The sequence below is a fragment of the Sitophilus oryzae genome, unplaced genomic scaffold (assembly GCF_002938485.1).
Source record: "Sitophilus oryzae breed Bouriz unplaced genomic scaffold, Soryzae_2.0 scaffold_1009_pilon_pilon, whole genome shotgun sequence".
NCBI classification, from domain to species: domain Eukaryota; kingdom Metazoa; phylum Arthropoda; class Insecta; order Coleoptera; family Curculionidae; genus Sitophilus; species Sitophilus oryzae.
In genome coordinates this window covers 1,041,449-1,067,574 of record NW_022145626.1, presented here as the reverse complement: position 1 = coordinate 1,067,574, position 26,126 = coordinate 1,041,449, and the positions used below count along the sequence as shown (strand labels likewise).

Sequence of the window (26,126 nt, the reverse complement as noted above, 5' to 3'; positions counted from 1 at the left end):
AGCAGTCAATTGAGTTGAAGCAGCTGGTTTCACGAAATTTCGAAGTGTGAAACATTCGAATTTGCTAACAAATCAGGCAATGAGTGCTTTTCAAACGAACCGATTTACCGCCTATTTGACAAACGAACGTTTAGTGGTGCAATTTCACCCGCTTAAAACAAAAGCCTTAAATTTAAATAAAACAGATACATCCATTGTATGTTAGAGAGAAAGAGATCGAGAATAAGTGGATATAGAACAATCTAATTTTTATGCATAGTAACATATTTTTTGATCTGGTATTTTCGTTCCATATCCACTTCTTAGGATAAAGAACACAATAATTCTATTTTTTTTACTGTAGCCTTAAATATTGATTTTTGGATGTAGGCCATTATATAGTTTCGCGACTAACACAAATTAATATGGATATAGTACAAAATATTAGATTTTTCTTTATTTGTGAATTTGGCTATATTGTTTCTGTGGAAATAGAACAAGCTAATTCTGCATAAAAAATGGTGTATGTAACTCATTTTTACCTCAAAAAGTGGATATAGAACAACCTAATTCTAGGGTGACGAAAAGTTAGTCATTTCCCAGTTCATTTAGTCAGACCAAATACAATTGAATACGTGAATCAATCCTAATTTATGTCATACTAACATAAAAAATCTTATTTTTTTTGTCTAAAAAAAATAAAAGTCATAGGGGTGCGCCATTTTGAGACGCACTCGGTATAGAATACATGGAAAAAACCTGATAACCACCAGCTTATGTTTTCCCCTGGACCCTTCATATTCGGATCAGTTTTATTGTCATGCTACAAGCTATTGCTAGTCTGCGTCTGATATTTTGTCACAGTCTCCTTTGTTCATTACACCGGGTGCGTCTCAATTGTTTTCGGTCACTTCCGGTTCCACCGGAAATGCCTACAACTTTGATTTTTAAATGGCACCCTCGGCAGTTTTTTACCTTATTCGATAGAAAATGACACTCTGAATCGAATGACATATCATATGTCAACTTTTGACATTTTGGCATATGGTTTATTTGAAATTGTAACATGCGGTTCATAACGACAATTTGACTCAAAATACCAAGTGTGTGGTATCAAATTATTCGTAAAAAAATGCTTTTTCCAAATATGCTAATGAGCCACCCTCGTTCCATTTGAAAATAATGAGATATGATTAAAAATACGATTTGGGCATCTTTTAGCCGGCCAGGACAAGACACTAAAAACATTAGACGATCAAATCTATTAATCTATAATCTATAATAAAATAGCCATGGCACTCTATTGAAATTTAAAATAGAATTTGTTTTTCAGTGACAATGTCAAAAAATGACATATGATATGTCATTCGATTGAGAATGTCATTTTCTATCGAATAAAGTAAAATAAACCGAGGGTGCCATTTAAAAATCAAAAGTTGTAGTCGTTTCCGGTGAAACCGGAAGTGACCGAAGACAATTGAATACGTCAATCAATCCCAATTTATGTCATATACTAACATACCAAATCTCGTTGTTTTATCTGAAAAAATAAAAAAGTTATAGGGGGTGAGCCACTTTTGAGACGCACCCGGTATTCCCTACTAATAATATAATGAATATATCTCTAAACCTAACAAATACAAACATTAAAAAAAATTATACAACTAATAAAACAAAAAATACATATAATTTTTAGTATGTCATTGGTGTTCAAGACATATCTGATCTAAATATTGTATGTCAATAGGAAACAGTGGTAACCAATTGAATTTCACCCTGTATTTTCAATTTTGGAGTGGTTATGAACGCCTCTGGGTAAAGAAGACAAGATATTTAGGTTATTTTGCCAGGTAATTTATTTACTCAGTCTGGAAAAAGGTTTTAAAGAAGAAACAATTCAGCCTGAAGAAAACAGAATTGATAATGTTATCCATCCCATATAAAAAAAATTAAAGATTAACTGAGTTTTAGAATAGCCCCAAAAGAAAACATAGGAACATGAACGAGCGTTTTTTTGTTGTTCTGGTTTTATTCGGATGCTTTTTAGTTTGCCTTTAAGCGAAAGCATTCAGAAACGATTTAATATTTATGATTTATGGAGATTAACGACCAATGCTTCGCGGATCACTTCTTTTTCCATTGTATACTATTTGCAAATTCTTGCTATCTAGCTTTTTGTTATTTTATCTGCTATAATGCATATACAAATATCTAAATGCCCACAACCACAAATAATGGAACTCGAAAACATTATTTTTCCCTCAAGACGGGGCATCGCCTCACAGCGCTTAAATTATCGGCAAAAAAATGCAGCCCCTAGCCGTTAAAAAATGAGTTCCCAGCCGTTGGCCGTCGAGGCCGCCGGACTTAGCACCAGTGGATTTTTATCTTTAAGCAAGACTAAAGGTTTATATTTTTAAATATTTCACATACTTTAGACAAGAATTAGAAGTAGTTAGCGTTTATGGGAGGGTATCTTTCACTCTTATTAAGTTAATGAATTCTCGAGAAATGTTCAGAAACAGACCCGTCCGTGCATAAGGAAGACAGTCGACACCTCCTGTAGTAAAATCTCATGTATTGGTTTACTATTTATTATAACGGTTGTTAGTGTATGTGTTGCTAAATATAGTTTAAATTGTCAACTCGTCAATTTTAATTTAGTCAACTCGCATACCCAACAATGTTGCAATTTGCTGTCGCCTTATTTTATGAACGGTTTGCACAAAATTGGGTTTACATATACAAGACATATACCGTATGATCTTGAAAATGAACATGGATGAAATTCCCCATATAATTTATTTGGATAATAAAGAAGTGAAATGAATACCAGTATTTCTAATAGTAGTGTTCACTGCGAATGTAATCGCAGGTTTGTGTGTTTTAGTGTGCTTCGGAAACATGTTAAAGAAGAGTTTAGCATGCTATTTTAAATCACATGCACAAGGGACACAAGGCAATTGACCAAATTACCAAAGTGAGACAGAGTCGAGTGTAAGCATTGTCATCCAGGATATTAATTTACGATTAGTAATGATGGTACATAGACTTTGACTGTGTCTTTCTTTGTCTTCTTTAAGAATGGCCGCCTGGATTTCCTAGAATTACTTGGTTTCATTTTGCCTGAAAGTGTGCTGAAAAGTTACCAGATTAGTCTCAAAGTCGGAGTTAAAGAAACAAAATTAGCACAATAATTTAAAGCAAAACCTATGAACATTTTTTCAGGTTACCTATGAACAAAATAAAGAGATGTGGTATATGGCAACCATATGCCAATGAAAAAATAACAAAAAAAACAAAAAAAAAACAAAAATCTCATGAATCAAGTGTGCACGATCCATGTACGGCAAATGCAGATCCTATATTAGCATGAAATGTATTTGAAAAAGTTATGTACAGGGTGGTCGAAATTGGTCTGTTTTAACAGAGAAAACCTATTTCCTGACTAGATAGAGCAAAACCGACATAAATGTCATGGGGTCGATTTCAGAGACATGTTTAATGGCGTAAACCGCCTGTTGATATTTTCACTGTCATCTGAGATACGGGGACTTTTTTAATTTTTTACCATTTGGAAAATTGCCCATAACTTTTGTATTTTGCGGAATAATAAAATTCTGTAAAAACGTTCTTAACGCACTTAATTAAGCACAATTCAGTGGCGTAGTCAGTTTTTTTCTATACTTGCTATTTTTGTCAGAAATGATAAAAAATATAATTTTTTAAATGGAAATCATAGTTGGCTATGAACTTAAAAAATGCTGGCGTTTAACCCTTTCCAACGATATAAAGTTATGTGTATTTATTTCTAAGAATGAGAGAAATATTAGGTTTTTTATCTTTGTATCGAAGCGGGCCTTGATTTTGTGTTGACCTAGTTGCCTAATTATTTTTTGTCACAATTTAATATTCTATATTTTTATTTATCTGCATAATTAAAGACTTTTGAAAAGGTAAATCAACATTCTATATTAGTATAACCAATTATAATTAAAACGCCAGGGTTATAACTGAACTATTAAATGGAGAATTTAGAGAGTATTGGATTGGAAAAAGGGGCTATATATCTTGGCCTGCTAGGTCCTGTGATTTAAATAACCCCTTTGGACTTTTTTTATGGGGAAATTAAAAGACCTTATATATACAGGAAGAACCATATTTTAAAGATCTTTGAGGGCTCTTTTTAGAAAACTATATTCGTCACTCAAAACATACGTTTATTAGTTTTGTTCATTGTTTATTGTATCGATTTCAATTGAAATTACTAATGCTAATATAGAATGTTAATTTACCTTTTCAAAAGTCTTTAATTATACAGATAAATAATGATATAGAATATAAAGTGTGATAAAAATAACTAGGCAAATAGGTCAACACAAAATCAAGGCTAAACGCCACCATTTTTTAAGTTTATAGCCAACTATGATTTCCATTTAAAAATTATATTTTTATTATTTCTGGCAAAAAGGGGCAAACATAGAAAAAACTAACTACGCCTCTGGATTGTGCTTAAAAAGTGCTTTAAGAACGTTTTACACAATTTTATTACTCCAAGAAATAAAAAAGTTATGAACAATTTTCAAAATGGCAAAAATTCAAAAAGACCCCGTATCTGAGTTGGCAGTGAAAATATCAACAGGCGGTTTACGTCATTAAACATATCTCAGAAATCGAGCCCATGACATCTATGTCGGTTTTGCTCCATCTAGTCAGGAAATAGAGTTTCTCTGTTAAAACAGACCAATTTCGACCACCCTGTACATTCAAGGTTTGCAGTTTTGTTGAAAATAATTTATGTTTATTACTTTAGCTTCACATTTCAGTTGTTTGTAGTTTGTACTTCTAATAATACGGTAAAATCATAAAATATATATGTTGTTAATTTATATAGGTTTCTTAGCTAAGTTATATTTCTGTTGTCAAAAATTCCTAAAAAATGCGTTTTACTTTATTTTTGTGTCCAGTCTTATTAATTTGTTGAAAATTAATGAAATTGTTTATTCACAAGTTTGAATATACTGTAAACAGTGTTAAAATAACAAGCTTTTTATAAAATCTCTACATCAATTATTTTAAACTAAAAAAAATTGGGGTCCGGACCCCAGCACGCCATAAGCGTTACAAAAATTCACCACGCCAGTTGAGGGTTAAGAACGTTCTAATAAAATAAACCAAATAATAATCAAACGTTGAAATAAACTGTAAAAATAAACGTTTCTTGTAAGAAAAATTGAGGGACAACAAACGGCAACATTGTTGGGTATACAAGCTGGCTACTGGGAAGTAGAAGTTAGTGATACTTATTCCAACTTGTTAATTTTGAGGACCGCCTTTTTCGGTGTTTTGGAAAACACAAAATAAATATTTTTTGTGGCTTGTATAGTGAGCTTTAACCGAAGCTGCCAAGATTAGCAGTCCAGATTAGTCTTAGCAACAAAAAGGAGATGTTAATTTTGTAAAATACCTTTTTTCTGGGGCTTACTCAACCGGGTCTCACAATGCAAATTCACCTCAAATATCCATTTAGTTGGTCATTGGCAAGCACTCTCTCATTGTACATGAAAATAACAAAACAAACATTTACTGATCTGTATAAAATTGATAGTTAAATAGTAAGACTCACCCGGAGGTACTCCGCCCCCTAGACACTGACATTCTATTCAATGTATCCCGTTCCATATCTTCTATCTAATTCAAATATTATTCGGATCTATTGGTTAATAATCTTCAACAACTAGCTAGTGTCACCTGAAATAGTATAGGGGCTTCCTCCGGACGCAAATCTGCTGCTAAACAGATTCGCATCCCAATCGAATAGGCTAATTGGGGTACCTCACTACCCCAACGCCGCATCGTGTCAATCGAGAAGACAAGGGAGACCTCAAACTCTCAAGACCAACCTCGAAGGCAAGACATCACAAGAGGTTTTCTTCTCATGGTCAAACGACCCGTTGCCTTACAGTACATGCAACGCTTATAGTCAAAAGACTCGCATCCTTAATAGTCATAATGACTCGCATCCTTTATAGTCATAAGACTCGCAACCTCCAAATATCAGCTCTGTGACAAAACACAACACAACACTACTTTACACCACAAATATTTACTTTGCTTGCCAATGAATCATACTATTGTCTCTCATCGGCTTTTAAAATAGAGTGTTTTAGCATTACTAAATAAATAAAAAGAGAGTTTCCGAAGGAATGCATATTCTTTATTAGAATAGTGAATAATAAAAGCATTATTATAACGAACTTATTTTCCCCAAGTTTTACAATTTAAAAGATACTTTACTTTTTTAATCCCGAAAAAAAAGTTTGAATGTTATCTATCCAGATAATTAATTAACAAACCTTTTGTATATTTTATTATGGTCACATAAGGAAATTTATTTTGTCACCCAAGTATTCATCTGTAAACAAATAATTTCGCAATGTTGGCTTAGTGTTTGGCGTAATCCCGCAATTTCCACAGCGCCGGCGACGCGACAATCTTCGGCTCAAGGCCGCTCGTAAGAAACTAATTTAGAGGAATTGGAGTGGGCTACCAATTAAGACAGAATTTAATATTACCATAAATAAACTTAACGATCCCTTAGGTGGAAGGTTTTGAATATAGAGTATAATTTTGATGACTTAATTACGACAGTGCTCAACGGTTTTTGCAAAAACCAAGTTGCGTCTACATAATTAAATAAGCAAATATATTTTTAGAAAATAATTATAAGATATACAAGAATATTATACTAAGGCTGGCAAAGGTTAGTCTTGGGTCGAGATTTCCGTATGTAAGAAAAGTACAATGCGTTTATAATGTATTGAACAAAGAGAGGACTGTAAACACGTTGCCAAACGTATGAAATAAACCGAGACACTGCGCACATCGCTAAGAGAGATGGAAGGGAATATAGCAGATTTGTCACAGTTTACCGGTCGACCCAATCAATACCTCTGTCAGTATTTAAAGTTCTAGGGAAAGGTGTACGTCATGCGTTCAGCTTCACGATTTAATTACGTCTCGTGATACTTAATTTGTTTATTTATTAACGAGTCGTTGTAATTTTCCCTATAGCTCGAATTTTTTTAAGTGCAAGCTAGAAACACTTGCATTTTTGGTAAAAATAAGTGGAATTGAGTGGGTGTTCGATAGAGGTCGCGCTATTAGAACTCTATCGAAATCTATTAGAAATAATAGATTGTAGTTTTTTCAAGAACTTTGTTAATATTTCTGCTGTATTTTCTTTGTAGACAGTATGTGAAAATCTTGATCAATAAAAAAATTACACGACTGCTGAAAATTGCTACGATCTAAAAGTAAATAGATGGGTTGTTTACAATTTTTGAATGGAAAAAACCACCTTATCGAATTTTTCTTATGTAAACATATTGTAAAAGATCCTATCTGCAAAATAAAAAAAAATGTTTCAATATCTAAAGTGTTTCTTGAATTATGACGTGTAGTGTTAAAAAGTTGAGTTTTTAAATTATCGCGATTAATGACGTTTTCACGTTATAAAAAAAATGACACCCTAAATATATCCTTATATTTCCATTTCAGATGCTCAGAAACATTTCTAATGATTTTATCTAGTTATCTTTTCGAAATAAAAGTCTTTTAAAAATAAGCGGTTTGCGACCGTGATTTTACTTTACTTGATGGGGAAAGGCGTACCGGCAATGCCGTAACAGAACTCCGTCACATTTCTCTCACTCCGACTTAATAAGATCCCTATGCGATTTACTCCCACACATGTAAATACCGACCCAAGAGTTACAGTTGCCAGCACGGTATACTCGTAATTATTTAACTTCATTAGGTAATTGTAATCGGGTACTGGTTATTGTTAATTCACATAAAGTGGAACTCAGGAACCTGGAAGATATTTCTCAGAACTTTTTTCCTTGATTTAAGTAAAAACAAACTTCGGATTATCACAGAGTTTTTAACAGGACACTATCTCCTCAACGAACACATCAGTAGATTGAAACTGAGAAACAACGGCGAATGCAGATTCTGTGGGGAAAATGGGGAAACACCAAAACACCTCATCACTGAGTGCGCCGAGACGACAATCGTTTGTGTCATAAACTTTGGTACGGGTGATATCGCAAATGGAGAGCTGGCCTATGTGGAGCCGTCTCAGATACTGGCTTTTGTCCCAAGCCCTGAGACTGTATGATGCGTCATAACTTGTTATAACTCAAGAAAGAGGGACACATAATAGATCTGTAAAGTCGCGGTGATTAACTCCCTTCCCAAACATTCTACATTCTAAAATAGTTAATTTAAAGTTTGGACTTCACATATTGACCATTGAAAAAGAGAGCAAGAGAACATAGTTTAGCGGATGGAAGCGTGATAAAAAACCTGTAACAAATGTAAATATTTTGGCTTAAAAATAACTAACGATGGAAAACTCGATGAGGGTATAAAAGATTGAATAACGCAAGGCACGAGGGCAATATCTATGATAAAATTGGTATACTGTGGTATCAAGGAATTTCTAAAGCTAATAAGAAGAACATATACAGGGTGGTCCGAACCGTATTCCGGAAACTTCGGCAGTATATTCTGCAGATAAAAATAAGTAAAAAAGTTCGTATAAATGTATGTCCTAAAATGCTTAATTTTGAAAATACATAGTATGGAACTTATTTTTATTTCGATTTTTTACTGGTTTGAAGAACTTTTTGTCTGTACCTGTATAAAACTAGTGAGTGAAAAAATAACTAACCTAACATCTCCGACGTTCTTTAGATAAAAAAGTCTCTTGGTAAATATCGCTACGAGTAAATGGTTCTTGAGATATTTGGAATCTAAAAATTATCAATATCTGTCATCATTGACATAAATTAAACATGTTGACTAAATAGTTATTAGACTAAAATCATATATTTGAAATAATTTTGTGTCAAAAGGTCAACAGAAACTGTTTTATCATCATTTTTTCGAAGAAAAATATATGATTAATAATTTAAAAAAATAAAAAACCGACTGAACCGACTTATAATATGAACTGTACTTATAATATGTTACTGAACCGACTTATAATATGTTACTGTAAATGTCCGAAATGCGGTAAAACCTAGGATAAGCGCGCTAAACCTAGGATTTAACAAAAGCATGTGGTAAAAGCCCGAAAACTATTTATTTTGCTTCCATTTCGGACTTTTACTGGACCCAAACAGTAAATCTTAGGATTTACTACACCGCATTGGTGAAAGTACGAATAAGTAAGTGGTAGTAAAAACCAACCAACCCCACCAAATAACCACCTAACCAATGCATTAACAGCTTCCAAATAACCAGGCTAACAAATGCATTTACACCCTCCAAATAACCAGACTAACCAATGCATTAACACCCTCCAAATAACCACCTAACCAATGCATTAACACCCCCCAAATAACCAGGCTAACCTAATTAGTTAATACTTTTGGTAAATCTTAGGTTTAGGGCGCTTATCCTAGGTTTTGCCGCATTTCGGACATTTACAGTAACAAATATATAAATATAAGACTGATACGTTACAAAAATCGATATCGTGAAACGATAATCGTTAAAGTTTCAATGCCGAAGTAAACAAAAACAGAGATGTCTTTGTATATCGACATCCTTAATTTGTCGATATTGTTGCTATAAGAAAAATAATTCGTACTTTTACCAATGCGGTGTGGTAAATCCTAAGATTACTGTTTGGGTCCGGTAAAAGTCCGAAATGGAAGCAAAATAAAGAAGTTTTCGAGCTTTTACTACTTGCTTTTGGTAAATCCTAGGTTTAGCGCGCTTATCCTAGGTTTTACCATTTTTTATTCATTTTTTGGCATTTCGGACATTTACAGTGACATATATACTTCATATATTGTCATTTTGACGGAACTTCAACGGTATAGAGGATGGTCCGAACTAACCGGCAGCATATTCCGCAGAATATATTTTTTTCCTTTATTTTTTTTAAGAAAGAAAAACAATAATTCTCTAATTTTCTCAGTCGTAAGTCCTGAGAAATTTTTTCGAGTATCTTAGAGCGTTGAAGGATTTCCATTCCAGGTTACGGATGGAGTCTTCCAGGTTCTTGAGTTCAGCTTTAAGTTCTAGTTTCTGGTTCTGGTCCAGTTAGTGAAGTGTTTGCTCCTTTTTTAGAGAGATCATTATTTGCTTTTTCATTACTTTCTACCCCTTGGTGGGCTGGCACCAAGAATAGGAGGACTTTTTTCTTTGTCTAATTTGTTCAGCTTCTCAAAAAAGTAATTTAGAAAACCGCTAAACCCGTAGGTCTTTGTATGACTAAAGACCGAGGTTCGGTCTTCGCATAAACAAAATGAAATATCCCGTCTAGAATATAATTTCGCATGCAAGAAAGATATATGAACTTGAAATACCGTTCTTTATTCAGTCCTTTATCTTTTGCGCAAAAAAAGTAAAATTGTGAAATATTCGTTTATTCTTTTTCCTTCAGGCTTATATCTGTCGATTGATTCGGCCCATATATATTCCAAATCCGTAGTTTTTTCTCGGCTTTCAGTTTACGTAAGGCTGGAAATCCCGGTTCAAAATTACGTCATCCATTTCGTTAGGCTCCCGATATTTTACGAGCTGGCGCTACGAAAATGATCCATTACAATTTATGCAGAAAGGAATACTTCTAGATTTTTTTGGCTGCTATACAATAACACCTACAGTCCATCCAGAAATACTTGAAAATATTGCACTATCGAAATTATATGTACTTATAATATAATGTACGAAACCTTGTGATAATGTTAACGGCCAAGTTTAAAATCTGATATTGTCTAGAATTTCTAAGAATTATACAGTATGTTTCCAGATTCTCTTTACAACAAAATAAAACACTAAATCACCACAATACACCAAAACACTTTTACTTTTGCACTGGACACGCGTTTCGCTAACCATTAAAACAAAAACTGAAAAAATTAAACTGTTTTAGCTTTACTCATCTGTTGATAATGCTAACAATTTTAGCGAAACGCTTAGCTTTAATTATCTGTTGATAATTCTAACATAGTTAGCGAAAGGCGCGTCCAGTGCAAAAGTAAAAGTGTTTTGGTGTATTGTAGTGATTTAGTGTTTTATTTTGCTGTTGTAACACCAAAAATTCCAACCCCCAACTGTAATCTTTTTACAAGAAGAATTGTTTTTATTATTATTGACATTTGCCTAACATTGCCTTGACATTGTCTAAAATGCTCTAAAATTTTAATTAATGTAAGATTTTTAGCTGTTTTAAAATCTTAAAGAAGCACAAAATTTATTTAGTTCAATACATTAACAACAACAAAGAATATGACGTTAATCAAAATTAATAATAACCATCTATCAAATGAAAACGAATTGACATTACCATAGGAAACGCCTTTTGATTTTTAGAACTTTGAATAAATTCAACCATATATTCATGTTTTTCTTAATTTTCTCTAAAACGGTGTGGAAATTTGGAAAAGTATAAACGAGATTAACCATTTTAAAACAAGCATTTCTTATGAGGAATGCATTTTTCTAAAAATGTCAAAAATAAAAAGGTATACAAAAACATTTAAATTTCATAAAATGCCTGAAATCGTTAATTTTATAGAATGTCTATATTTTATACAGAGTGCCTTAATTTTATACTTTGTCGGTAACATACATAATAAAATATTACCTTAATTTTGCTAACCTATACAGCGAACCGAATAAATTGTATCATAAATATAAACCATTTACAGTAAATCTTCTAAAGCCGCGCCATCAACCATCAGACTGTAAAGGAAAGGACTATATCAAATAGAATAAGAAAAAGACACAATAATCCCTGAAGGAAAATCTTATTTATAATGAGTCATGGCTACATTTCCATATCTTCTTAACATGTTGCCTCTAGCTCAACACAAATCCGTAAAAATTGGCAAAAGGAGTTTGCAAGGGAAGACGAAATATTATATATAATAGGCATATTGTTCGTCATACTCTTAAGGAAGCGAAGTACTCTTTTGCATCCGGCTTTAACCCTAGTGCTTTTATATATTATATCATCCAATCATGCAAATAAGTTTTAACAGATACATAATAAATATACACTCAGATGAAAAAAAATGCAACGGAGAAATTTTTGCCCAAATCTAAGGTGTTACATTTTTGTTATTTTTAGCCCTATTTTCATGAATTTTTTAGTAAGCTGTAAATAATTACATCGACTTCAATTCGTAGACTCAGTTTTTTATAAACTTTGGTATTTGACATATTATACAGGGTTAATGGGGGGTTGTTTTTATACCATAACTTTAAAACACCCTGTGCAATAATTTCGTGTGTTAATTTTACTAAAATATATTTTTACGGATAGAGCCATGTCTCCTGGGCATTTTGTTCATGTCATCATGTCAATACATGCCTTGGTTAACTTTTAAGAGCGAAATGAACGTGCCACCAACGTTCCACTTTGGAATCAAAACAGTTCTGGTCTAGTTAGTGGAGTATTCGTTCCTGTTCTAGCTTAATTTTTTTTATTACTTTTTATCCCTTAATGAGCTGGCAGCATTTAAGCAAAATATGTATTAAGCATTATTTAGTCCATAATGTGATTTTCCCTGCTCTCACTGGTCGAAACTAAACGCTGGCGCTGGTGCGTTTTGCCAAACATGACTAAAATGCGATACATTTTGCCACGTTAGCGTGAGGCATTTCAAACGCAGGTACATGTTGCTAAACTTTACTAAAACGTGGTGTATTATGCCTGAGATCGAATGGTATTAACCTTTTCTATTACCCTGATAGAAGTAAAAAAGAATTGACGGATTGATATGACAACTTCGCCAAAAACACGCCGCCGTTATACGCTTGTCTCATTTTCATTAGACAGACGTTGTTTTTGTGTGTTTGAATAAACTTCAGCATTTTTAATTGATATCTATCATGATATCTGAATGTTTGACGTATATTTTACCGGATCGACTTCGATACGGTGTAAAAGAAGTTTTGGTTTAAGGTAGCATTATTTATGCTGAAATAAAAACAGCAGAAAATTGCGACGCATGGATTTCAGAATTTTCGCAACTAAATTCAGTTGCCTGGATTGTACGGCGAACTTTTACTTTGTTCTTTCCGTATTGGACAGGCTGTTTGGAGGTGGCTTTGGGACAAAAATCACGCAGTTTCCAAATAATATCGACCATTATTATACAGGGTGGCGCACCTCATTCGCCTGGGTTGATTATACGAAAACGGAAAGATGTAGAAATAAAACTTTTTATGGGTATATGTAGAGAAACAATGTGCATAATTTAAAATTATTTTGAAATCTACAGGGTGTGTCAGAACTAAGATCCATACCAAAGTTATATTTTTTCTTATGGAACACTCGGTATTTTATTTCATTTTTGGATTTTTGGGCATAAAATGAGGGATTTATTATAAGGGTTTTATATGTTTAGATGCTTTGGTTTTTCAGATATTTAAAGATATTTAAATATGCATGCTCTAATAAAAAAGTTTGTCAACACCCTGTATATTACTTTTGAGAATTTACTCGTGTGCAAAACAATGTATTGCTTTCTTAAATGTATACAGGGGTATCAAAAATTGCTGGTCTATTTTAAATATTTATTTTATATTTTATTTACTTTGTTATTTCAAATGACACAATTTTTGATACCCCTGTATACATTTAAGGAAGCAATCAAATTTTTTAGTGAGTTTTATTTCTTTGTCTTGAAAGTCAGCACAAGAATTAATTCTGAAAAGTAATCTACAAGGTGTTGACAAACTTTTTTATCATAGCATACATATTTAAATATCTTTAAATATCTCAAAAACCAAAGCATTTAAACATATTAAACCCTTATAATAAATGCCTTATTTTATGTCCAAAAATCCAAAAATTAAATAAAATACCTGGTGTTCCATAAGAAAAAATATAAATTTGGTATGGATCTTAGTTCTCCCACATATACCCATAAAATATTTTGTTTCTACACCTTTCCGTTTTTGTATAATCAACCGAGCCGAATGAGGTGCGCCTCCCTGTATAAATCTTTCAAAAATAGTTTAACTGCTTCATCCTTGCCAGGTACAGAAGAAGCTTTTGAAGAAGCAATCTTTAACGAACTAGCAAAAAATACCCTTAGTGGATAACTTACATTCGAGAATTTTTGGGGTCGTAGGGAATGTTTGTGTTACAGAGATGCCACGACATACGGAAATCAAACAAGCAATTTTTCAGAAGTGTCAGACCGAGTGTCTGACACCGAGATATTTACAAAATAGGAGTTTTCTTAACATTTCACGCTGGTCCTAAAAAGACGATCAAATATTAAAAATAGGATAATTCTGTGGTCATTCATAAAAATCAAAGATTTTAATAATGGCGTTTATAACATGTGTAATCGTAAGTGTAATCGGCATCATCCTTAAAACATTTTGCATGATGCTGGAAAGAATACGGCAGAACGTACCACATTTTAGTCACGATTGGCAAAACGCACCAGCGTTTAGTATCAACCAATGAAAGCAGGGAAAATCACATTATGGACTATATAATGGTACATTTTGCTTAAATGCGAGCTGGCACCCGGAGTAGGACTTCATTTTTTTAGCCGAATTTGACAAAATCTAAAAACTTTTGATAAAATATGACAAAAAAATGTATATAAAAAGGTATATTTCGGTAAGTAATATGCTGATAATCAGTGCTTTTTTAACAATAATTTTTTTTAAATTTTAAAAATTTTATTCCATAATTTTTAGTGTTCCGATAGTCCACCTTTTATTTCTCTAATAAATTCAAAAATGCTCCCTGTCTATGAGAGTTACACACCTTTTCTTCAGGTTAATATCTGGTTTTATCTCATAATAAAGAAAGAATATACCTTAAAAATTTAGGACACAAACATAATAAATTTCGGCCATTAAATGCAAGGAAAGGTTGGTCTTGTCAGCTGGTGATAAAATTAAATCAAGGTTTATGGCCTAGACGTTATTAAATAGACTAGGTGTAAAAATAAAATCCACTAAACTTTTCACCAACACCTACGTTTGCAATAAAGTCACCTTCTCAAAGTTTAAAAATGTTTCTTTAAATAATTAAACAATAAAAATTAATGAAAATTTTAGATTATCACTCCGTTTAAATACCGGCAGGTATTAGAATTCAAATAATAACGATATTACGCAAAAAATTGAAGTAAGGGATTCTCTTTAGGAATGTGCACATATTTTAGTTTTCTTTGCAAAACTGTTAATTTGTTTTTGGTCAGAATTAATTTTTAAATTAATTATTTAGTTTTAGCATTAGTTTCAATCAATTTTTATAGTACAAGTTTTATTATGGCCATTTGCACTATGTTTATATAATATAGTAGTGACAGAACACGGGGATAAGCAAATGAAATACCATGAATGAAAACGGCGTCAGCCATAGCTATGAAATGAAGATTGCTGTCATTTTATATGTAAAATTATATGGGAAATGTTATTGATTGTCATTTACAAGCCAACTGGATGCTGTTTTTTTTATTATACGGTATATGAAACTAACTGATATTTTTTATTAAAACTCTATTATTGAAATAAGATTTTGTTTTTAACTTTCAATAGCAGGTAAATGAGTATGGAAAAAAAATGTTTTGTAAAGAATTATTGTTTTTATAACAGAAACTTTGTCACACTGAGTTTCTTAAGGTTTTTTATATATAAACTACTTGACTTTTTAATTTGAACTATGTATTCGTGATTTGTACAAATAATGTTGTTTCTCCAAAAAAAAATTAACATAAATTTTTGTGATAAGTTAATTTGAAATTTGTATTTTGTTATAGACACTACACTGATGAAGGCTGTAATGTTGGCCGAAACGTATGTTTTTTTCCTTTAAAAATGAAATAAGGATATGAAAAACCAAATGAAAACTTAATCAGAGTTTTCCTGAACCTAAATCCCAAGAAAATTAAAAAAAATCAGAATTTTTAGAAACAAGGTTCAGGAATAATACATTTTCCAAGAATATATAAATATTATACATTAAATTTAAGTTATTTGTTAGTTAAATAAAGTTTAATAAACTATATAAATTTTACATTATCTGTATATGTAGTCCGAGATACATAAATGCCTAATATGTTTAAGATTCAAGTATCTTCAACATAATTCTATATTTTACGATAGTCACTTCTTTCCTTTCCGATCTATGATTTATATTTATCTCTATATATAAAAAAAGAAAGTAGCTGTTGACAGTGAGTTATTAAATGCATTTGGAAAATGAAAAATTATAAGAGAAAAATATACTTTTTTATCAATTTTAAAATTTTTCTCTGCATTCGTCTTGGAATTTCATAGAATTAACTAATTGATATTAAAGGTTTTTGTTAGTTGTTTGGCAATTAACATCAACGATGTTAACAAATTTTAAGTCTCTCTTCATTATCGTTTCATAAGATCAGTCAATAAACTCGTACATAATAATAAATTTTATAAAAATATTAATTTAATTTCGTCCCAATCAAATAGCAATACTAAAGTAATTTTAGTTTGATTTTATCATTCAATCCACTCTTCAAAATAAACACACTTAAAATTAAACTTACGTATGATGTTTAGAAATTGGATTTTCTATGTTTATACAGTATATGTCATTTAACTATATATCGACAACTTTTGCTACACAAATATTACATTAATCTATGTTAAAATCCATGTAGACTAGAAGCATATTAATTTAAAATACACGGTGGTCCGAACTGTATTCCGGAAACTTCGGCAGAATATTCTGAAGATAAAAATAAAAAGTTAACAAATGTATGTTCTAAAATGCTTAGTTTCGGAGATACAAGATACAGGGTGTAGAAGTTTCATTTTTATTTCGATTCTTTCGAACCTTAAACCTAACCCTTTCGATTCTTAAACCTAAACGGACACTGCTTGTCAGACGTTATGTTTACAGTTATACAAATTTGCCTAACAGAGAAAAAAAATGCTTAACTTTCAGTCGTCGAAAGCGAAAAAAAATACAAAGAATAAAGAAAAAAAAGTATTTAAAATATTTAAATTTAAACTATTATGAGAACACTTTAGTTTTTTTAAAGCAGATACGTCTACAAGAAACCGTTGACGATCTTGTAGAGAAAGAGATAGACTTTCCGAAACGTTCAACATTTTTTTCCTTGTTGGGCAAATTTGTAATGTTTACAGTTATACATAACTTCTGACAAGATTTGTAATGTTTACTGTGATACATAACTTCTGACAAGCAGTGTCCGTTTAGGTTTAACGCGGAAGTGTTTACAAAAAATAACTATTTTATTTTGTAGATTTTCTTGCAGTGCAGTGGCGAAATACCCATAAAGGATGAAATGTTTTTGTGTCAAAATTTCAACAGAAACGATTTTATCATAATTTTTTATTATCATTAATTTTTACCAACAAAAAAACATATAAAAAAGTAGAACATATTTTACTAATCATAATCTGAAAACCGCATTTTCATATCTGCTTTGGTTCGAAAGTTATGAATTTATTCCTTTTACTAATGCAATAAAAGATTTACTGCTTCACTGCAGCAACAGTGAAATATCGTTAAAAATGGCTAAACGGGCAAGAACGGGCAAGTGATCTTGACATTATGTCGAAGAGCGATTTATAAAGTTTTATTTAAAATGAGAATTAAATAGTACTTTGAATTACTCTGTATTTCTACCTCTGTCAATTGGCAAGATTATTAAAAAATAAGTAATTATATATCAGTCCAAAAAGGCGAGCGTGTAAACTAAGCAAACATTATAATAATTAACATCTATAATGATCTGAAGCTAACTTACCTCTATTATATTCAAGTTTGATTTCGGAAAGGGCCAATATCGACTCTGAAATTCAGCATAGGATCAGCAGCGTCTCAAGAGCATTCTGGAAATTAAAAGACAGGGTTTTCTACAATCATGACTTGAGCACAAAAACGAAATTTGGAGTGTACCGAACAATAATAATTCCCACCATGTTATATGGAAGCGAAACGTGGGTGCCGTACCGCCGACACATGAACGCATTAAACAAGTTGCAACAGAGACATCTTAGACAACTCTTAAGAATCCGGTGGTTCCATCATATCTCAAACGTATCGGTCCTTGAAAAAGCTAACTGAGAGAATATCAAAGTCATGATTACAAAGTCCCGCTTAAGATGGGCTGGTCACGTATGCAGAATGCAAGAAATCCGCACACCAAAATCTCTACTTTACGGTGAGTTTCTGGACGGTAAGAGGAGGCCGGGTGGACAACTCAAAAGGTATAAGGATATTTTCTACGAAAACTTAAAGGGGATTAACAAGCAGAATGAGTGGGAAGAAGCAGCTCGCAATAGAACGGAATGGAGAAGAGTTGTAAATTCAGTTAACAGCGACAACCAAAAAGTAAGGAGGCAACAGAGCAATGAGATTTTTGAATGTCCAGAGTGCGGTAGACAGATAACATCACGTATCGGGCTTTTCAGTCACAGAAAAGCTCATGAAAGGAAACGCCTTGCGTGGCCATCTTCTGATGCGTGTCAAATACTCGTCAGTGAGTAATGGCAGTATGTATGTATATATGTATGTATGTATGTATGTATGTATGTATGTATGTATTATATTCAACAATCACAATATGTTTTATTTTAAAAATAACTTCACTCAAAAATTAGTGTCAAGTTTGTTTCGCCTGTACATGCAAAATAGACGCTCTCATGGGTACAAAATGTTGCTGACACTTTCAATTGTTTATGGTATGCTCAAAGCCTACTACGAAATTATTTTGAGATGTATCGAGCAGGATATAGTTTTTTAACTTTAATTCAGAGGTTTTGTCTCGCCGTATCATCCGCGTTCGCCTACTGTGTGGCACCCTCTACAAGTAGGAGTCATATTGACATCAAATATAAATAAAAAAAAATAAAAATAAAAAAAAAATAAAAAAATAAAATATAAATAATAAAAAAAATATAAATTAATATAAATTTCTCGTCTTAAAAAACTCCCAGATTCAAATTTTCATCAAAATATGGACATTGCTTTAGAAATTATTTGGAAAAAATCAAAATTAAAATGAAATTTCTACAGCTTGTATCTCCAAACCTAAGCATTTTAGGACATACATTTATACTATACTAACTTTTTTACTTATTTTTATCTGCAGAATATGCTGCCGAAGTTTCCGGAACACAGTTGGGACTACCATGTATATGAATAAATTTGTCAATATCATTATTTTCTTACAGGATCCCCGTTTCAACAACGAGATCGATCTCAGGACCGGTTACAAAACCGATCTGATCCTCTGCATGCCGATCTGCAACTACGAAGGCGACGTGATCGGCGTTGCTCAGATCATCAATAAAACCGACGATTCTCAGGAGTTCTCCTCTCAGGACGTGGAGGTTTTTCAACGATATCTGACATTTTGTGGGATCGGTATCCAGAACGCGCAGCTGTTCGAAGTGTCCGTCCTCGAATACAAAAGAAACCAGGTGAGTTTCACGATAATTTAGTTTTATTACATTTAAAAATAAACTGAGCAGTGAGTGAATTTTTTGATACCCAACTGATGCACCAAAAATCACTCATTAATTAAACAAGATAAACTTATATTCAGGGTCGTCCATTAGTGCGAGGAAGTCCAATATCGTGTCTCAAAAAAAAGTTATGGTAATGTTTTAAGTTTTTTTAAACTACACGTTCTGATTTGGATTCAGCATAAAACTCTTAAGTCTTGACTCTTAACTTTAAACTTTGCAATTTTTACTCCCAGCACTATGCGTTGTAGCCATTCTGTTTCAAATTTTCAATTCAATTCAAACGAGTTATTTTACTTTAAAAATTAAAAAAAAAAAAAATTTGCTGAAATTTTGGGAAACACTGAATTTTTTCGGTAATCTCTTTCTTGCAAATTTAATCTACTAACTATGTTGCTATATTATAAAGAAATTATGTTTTTTACTAAAAATTAAAAAAAAATCAAAAAAATTCCAAATTTTTGTTCTTTTTTTTTTCGCGAAAAAACCTCATAATAGTGTTTCTGGAGTCGAAAAATACTACCGCTAAATATATTTGCACTTATTTAAGACTCACCCTGTATATAAAATGCTATATCTGAAATTATGTTGCTTGTGGACCTCACTTTAGCTGCAATTTATTTCTTACTGGGTATTTTGCCACTGAAGAAATCTAAAAAATATCAAAGAGTATATATATATATTCAGTAACTCACTCAACAGAAAATACAGTATTAACATGTTATAAAATATATACTGAACTAAGGAATTGCAATCGTTAATTAATTAAAAACTTACTCATTTTAATTTAACATCTAATAAGTGTATATAATCAAAAGATCCTATCAACAGTCTTAACGTCTTTATTTACGAACAAGTAACAACTCGATCATTTGAGGAAACATTTCTATCTAATTGATACTGCTGCACGAGCGCTATGCAACGAGCCGCATTTCGATGATTGCATACGTCGGCCGCATTATTTAATTAACTTGAAATGGTGTTCGGACATCAAAGTTTGTGTAATAGTGGTTTTGGGCTAAGTAAATTCATCTAAAATTTAATGATCTAATATATAATCTGATAAATGCTCTTTATCGTTTTTTTTGGGCTACCCTATAGAAGTTCAATATTTTCCTGAAATGCATTCTTGTGCATACTCTAGGTTTACTACATAAAACACATATATTACACATTTTATACAGGTTTACTGTATAAAACGAAATAGTCTAAGAGCTGACCACATAAAAAAAACTTATCATCGTTACATGGCTATTTTTTTGTGTGAAGTATCCTATTGTGTAGCCATTATGAAATAGTCATGTCTGCCAGCGCCATCCCGGGGCTTAAAGCGGGGGCGGCTAATCGAAAGGGTGAAATTTGGACACTAAAGATATTATAAGGTACACGAATTATAATTGCGAAAATAGCTTTTATTTATTATTATTTATTATTAAGAAGCGTGGAAAATTGTTGACATTTTTCTGGTCGCTAAAATGCCGACAGACAACGCAAAAGGGGCATGAAATTTAAAAGTTATCTCGAAAATTATTAAAAAATTAAATTTGAAGAATGAAAAAAAAATATGGCATACATGCATGCCGATTGGTGGAATGTCATATCTATTTATTTTAAAAGCGGTATGCAAAAGGGCAGACAAAAATATCGTGGCTAAATCAGCTGCAAACAGTTATCAAAAGCGCGATATTACTCTAGCGCTTACAGGGAACGCTCGCCGCCTCATCCATTTCAGTATAGATAAATCATGTATACGATTATATTATAAATATATTTTTTTATTAATTCAAAACAGATATCATACATTTACTATTCTGTCTCACTATTTGTATCTGACTCATTGTACTGCACATCCCCGCTCTCACAAACGAGTCTTCCTCTGAGTCGATATCTGCACCGTAAAATTTTTATAGACTTATAGGTATACTACTACTACTGTGTATGTTTCAATTGATAATGCGGCCAGCGTTTCCTGAGAACGCTTATACACGGTGAGTCTTAAATAAGTGAAAATACTTTTAATGGTGATATATTTCGACCCCAGGAACACGTCTATGAGTTTTTTTTCGCAAAAAATGATGTAGAAAATCGTGCATTATTTTTAAATTTTCCTGTATATTTTAGAAAACTTTTAGAACTGCCTGTTCACCGCACATTTACCAACGGTATAATTATTTCTTGACCTATCATACTTACGGCTTTACTCTATGATTACGACACTAAAATAATGGATTCAGGTACAGAAAAAAAAAACAGGTGTTTCACAAAATTATTTAAAAATAAATCAATTTCTTTTTAAATTTTCAAACTTGAATAACTCGGATATTTTGGACTTATTTGTAAACGGTAAAAAGAAAATATGTATCTTTTATCGAGATCTACCAGCTCTGAAATTGCACTTATTCAAGATTCACCCTGTAGAGTAATATTGCGTTTTTTATAACTGTCTACCGCTGATTGAGCCACGATTTTTTGTTTGTCCTTTTGCATACGGCATTTTAAATAAATAAACATGACAATCCACCAATCGACATGCATGTATGGGATGATTTTTTTGTCAAATTCCATGCCTCTTTCGGGTTGTCTGCCGGCATTTTAGCCACGAGAAAAAATGTCTGTCAACAGTTTTACACGTTTCTTAATAATAAATAAAAGGTATTTTCGCAATTATAACACGCATACCTTAAAATATTTTTAGTGTCTAAATTTCACCCTTTCGATTAGGCGCGCCCCCGCTTTAAGTTTCGGAATCGCGCTAGCAGACATGACCATTTCATAATGGCTACACAAAAGGATACTTCACACAAAAAGTGAGCCATGTAACGACGATAAGGTTTTTATGTAGCCAGCTCTCCGTCTAAAACCACAATATTTGTTGATAGTTATCAAGCATCCTAGCAATTGAACTAACCGCTATAATGGTTGAAAATAATTATTCAGTGAACCGTCAGACGTCACTTTACTAGCACGCTTGAACTCGGTAAAAAATAGTGACGGTGTATCATAAACCGCAAAGTTATGATAAATTTTATGGCTTTTAGTATTTTTGTTTTCAAATAATAAAACTCTACCCATTTTTTTAGTATTAATTCTATTTTTAGTATTATTTTTAACTGTTTTAGTGTTTAATTTTAACCGTAATTAGTATAAAATATTTTTGTAAATCAAAAATACGAAAATGGAATAAAAAAATGGAACCTGTCATGTTTTAATCTTTGGTATGTTGATTTTTAATTTAAAAGGTAACACAGTTAATACAAACAAACAAAAGTTTATTTAAAATTAGGTTACATTAAATATCACTCCTTCCGTAAGTATCAGAGTTTTTAAATTACTTCATTAATCTCAACCAATTTAAATTACGCAGATTTATTAAAATTTCGAGATGAAAGTTAATTAATCCAATAGAAAATAATTTGAAATTTTCTCCAAACTTCTAATGTACTATACAGCGCTATATTTATACCTCCACTTTGCGTAATTACAGCATAAATTGTTACTTTAACTTTAGATAACTTTACTTTATATTAAGTACTGCAATTAGTCAAGTATTTAATATAATTTCAAAAGAGCATTGACAAGTTTATATGAAAAAGTTTCTCATTTACATGTGTATAAAAATAACTATCGGGAAAACTTGAATAATTAAAATATTCATAAACAAAATAAAAAACGTTACCTATTGAAAGTTCAAAAAATAATTTTCAATAAATATATATGTTACAGTGAAAGTCGGAGATTCAGTGATTGTTAACATTCACTAGGAAATGCTAACAATTACGCATTGGACCAGTGAATGCGGTATTTTAAAGAGATTTGTCGACTTTTCCTAATAATTTCTAACATTCACTATAGTGAAAATAACATTTACTAAAGGTTGCCAGTAAAAGTTATTCTATTGCACAGGATGAGTGTGGCGAGGAAGAATGTTGGTGGAAGTTAGAACAAATAAAACGTTTAAGAATATTGGATCACCTCAACATTCAAGGTGATTCACATATCTTAAGATTACAATTTACTTCTTTAGTATATTTATTAAAAATTATAGAAAATAGCGACATAACATTCTAAATATTAAAAGGGAAAACATAGTAAACATTTTAAAGCGTACAAAACAATTAAAAAAAACATTCATAAACATAAGATTAGTTATAGGTACAAGGTTTTTTTTTAATAAAGTTCTTCATCGTGGACAAAATAAAGTATCCCAAAATTTTCTTCCACGGGAGTTATTCGTTTTTTCAAACTCGTTACTTCCAGCATATGAAACGTTTAATAAGTTCATAGTCACTAGGTTCTTTAATATATTTTTCTCTTGCACGCCTAACTGTTGCTATGACTTCATTATATTGCAAAAATGAAAAACAAGCACTATTACATTCTTGCAAATACAGATTACAGAGTACCTAGTTTACTTTAATTTTTGACAGAATTTCGAGGAAAATTTCTTCCATAGGGAAAATCCGCCAGCACTTTTTACAACGATAATAAAATAATTATACATAGAACATAATCATAACAACAAAAACATAGCGAATTTACGCGTATGTCTGTCGAGGTTGCCAACGTTGAGTCCAATTTAATGTTATCCTTATATTGCCTATTATTCAACTTTTCCATATTTAGTTTTATACTTCACAACATGTGGCAACCGCGATAACTAAATCTTTCAAACTAACTGTTATCGTCCAGGGAATGTTAGCATTCAAAAGTTGGTTTCATAAATAGCTGTTGAACTTTTACTGGCGTAGTCTTAGAAAATCAGTGAATGTTAGCGTTTTACTAGTAACTGTTAACAATCACTGACTTCCAACTTTTACTGTAACATATACATGATGAAAATATCCCCTTCCACGTGTTTTAGCAATGTGCACAGTTTCTCGGTTTATTTCATACGTTTGGCAATGTTTTTACCCTTCTCTCTTTGTTCAGTACATTATAAAGGCATTGACAATAAAAAATACATTTGACAATGACAAAATCATAAGTTGACAACTTAAGGTACGTGAACATTAACTACTTTTGCATTGTTACCTGTTCGGTTTTAATTTAAAAATAGGACCATCAAAAACTACGAGCAATTTTCTTTAGGGTTCCTTAAGGTAATTCAAGTTTTCCTTTGCCACAACAAGAAAAATCTTTTAAAATAAAGAGCTGTCTAGAGAAAAAGCATTATAGTGCAATGCTTTTTGCAGCGAAAGCTAGGTACGTTTCTATGCAAACGAGAATGCTAGACGACATTTGTAAGAGAATTTAGCTAAGGGAGTTTCTAACGCAGGCACTCTGTCATATATAAAACAGATTTTATTTAAAAATAAAAATGTTCTAGATGGAATCAAAAAGATTGTGAATAAAAAAAAATAACTTTTTGGTTTTAATAATTCGTCATTGTATTATTATTAATAATAAATGTAATAAAACTGCATTATATTTTTTCTATAAAAAATAGTTAGTACCGGGCGTGTCTCTAAAGTAGCTCACCCCCATTTTTTATTTTTTTCGAATAAAAAACTAGATTTAGTATCTTAGTATATGACGTAAATTAGAATTGTATTAAATTTTTTCGGTCACTTCCTGTTTTACCGGAAATGACTACAACTTTTGATTTTTAAATTACACCCTCGGTATTTTTTACGTTATTCGATAGAAAATGGCACTCGGCATTTTTTCTCATTAGGATATTTGAAAAAGCTGTTTTTTACGAAAAATTTGGTACCACACACTTGATATTTCCGGTGAAACAGAAAGTGGCCTAAAACAATTGAATACGTCAATCAATCCTAAATTATGTCATCACTCCTTCCGTAAGTATCAGAGTTTTTAAATTACTCCATTAATCTCAACCAATCTAAATTACGCAATGTTTTATTAAAATTTCGAGATGAAGGTTAATTAATCTAATAGAAAATAATTTGAAATTTTCTCCAAACTTCTAATGTACTGTACGGCGTTATATTTTACCTCTACTTTGCGTAATTACAGCACAAATTGTTACTTTAACTTTAGATAACTTTGCTTTATATTAAGTATTGCAATTAATCAAGCATACATGGTGAGTTTCCTACGATGTTCTCTATGGGTATCTCGGAAACTACTGGAGATAGAGAGTCGGTTAAATGGGGAAAGAATTGCAGTTTTGTGGGGTCATAAATATGCGCCTTTCAGATTTTTGAAAAAGTTCATGGCTTACTAAATATTAAAAAAAACAAATTTTGGCTATTTTAAAAATTGTCCCTAATTCCAGTATAATCTATTTTAGACAAAATGTTTTCAGATAAAAGTTGTAGATAATCACATCCCTAATGAGTCTGTGTTTCCCGATTTTTTCTATTCCCGATTTTTTCATTTTTGACATATGACACAAACATATAATTTTTTTAATGGGAACCATAGTTGGCCATAACTTCACAAAAAGCGCCATTTTTTAAGCGATATAAGCCATAATGTGTTTTTTTTTCGAAAAATTACTGTTATAGCCAATTCTTAACATTTTTAAACAATTTCACTTAGTTAGCCATGGAATCAAGATTAATCGTCGTGAAATAATGTGAAACTGTCACTGCCAAACTTTGTAAATTAAAATAAACAAAAATTGTAAATATGAATTATTC

The 26,126-nt window shown here is 31.7% G+C and overlaps 1 protein-coding gene across 1 annotated transcript in view; it reads left to right on the top strand.

The window, feature by feature from the left end:
• The window catches only part of LOC115874113 (cGMP-specific 3',5'-cyclic phosphodiesterase-like), a 251,683-nt gene that overhangs the window by 44,675 nt on the left and 180,882 nt on the right, over positions 1–26,126 (top strand). The window contains exon 3 of the mRNA XM_030889208.1: positions 19,225–19,473. Coding sequence (XP_030745068.1) covers positions 19,225–19,473 — 249 coding nt within the window. The remainder of the gene's footprint in view (positions 1–19,224; positions 19,474–26,126) is intronic.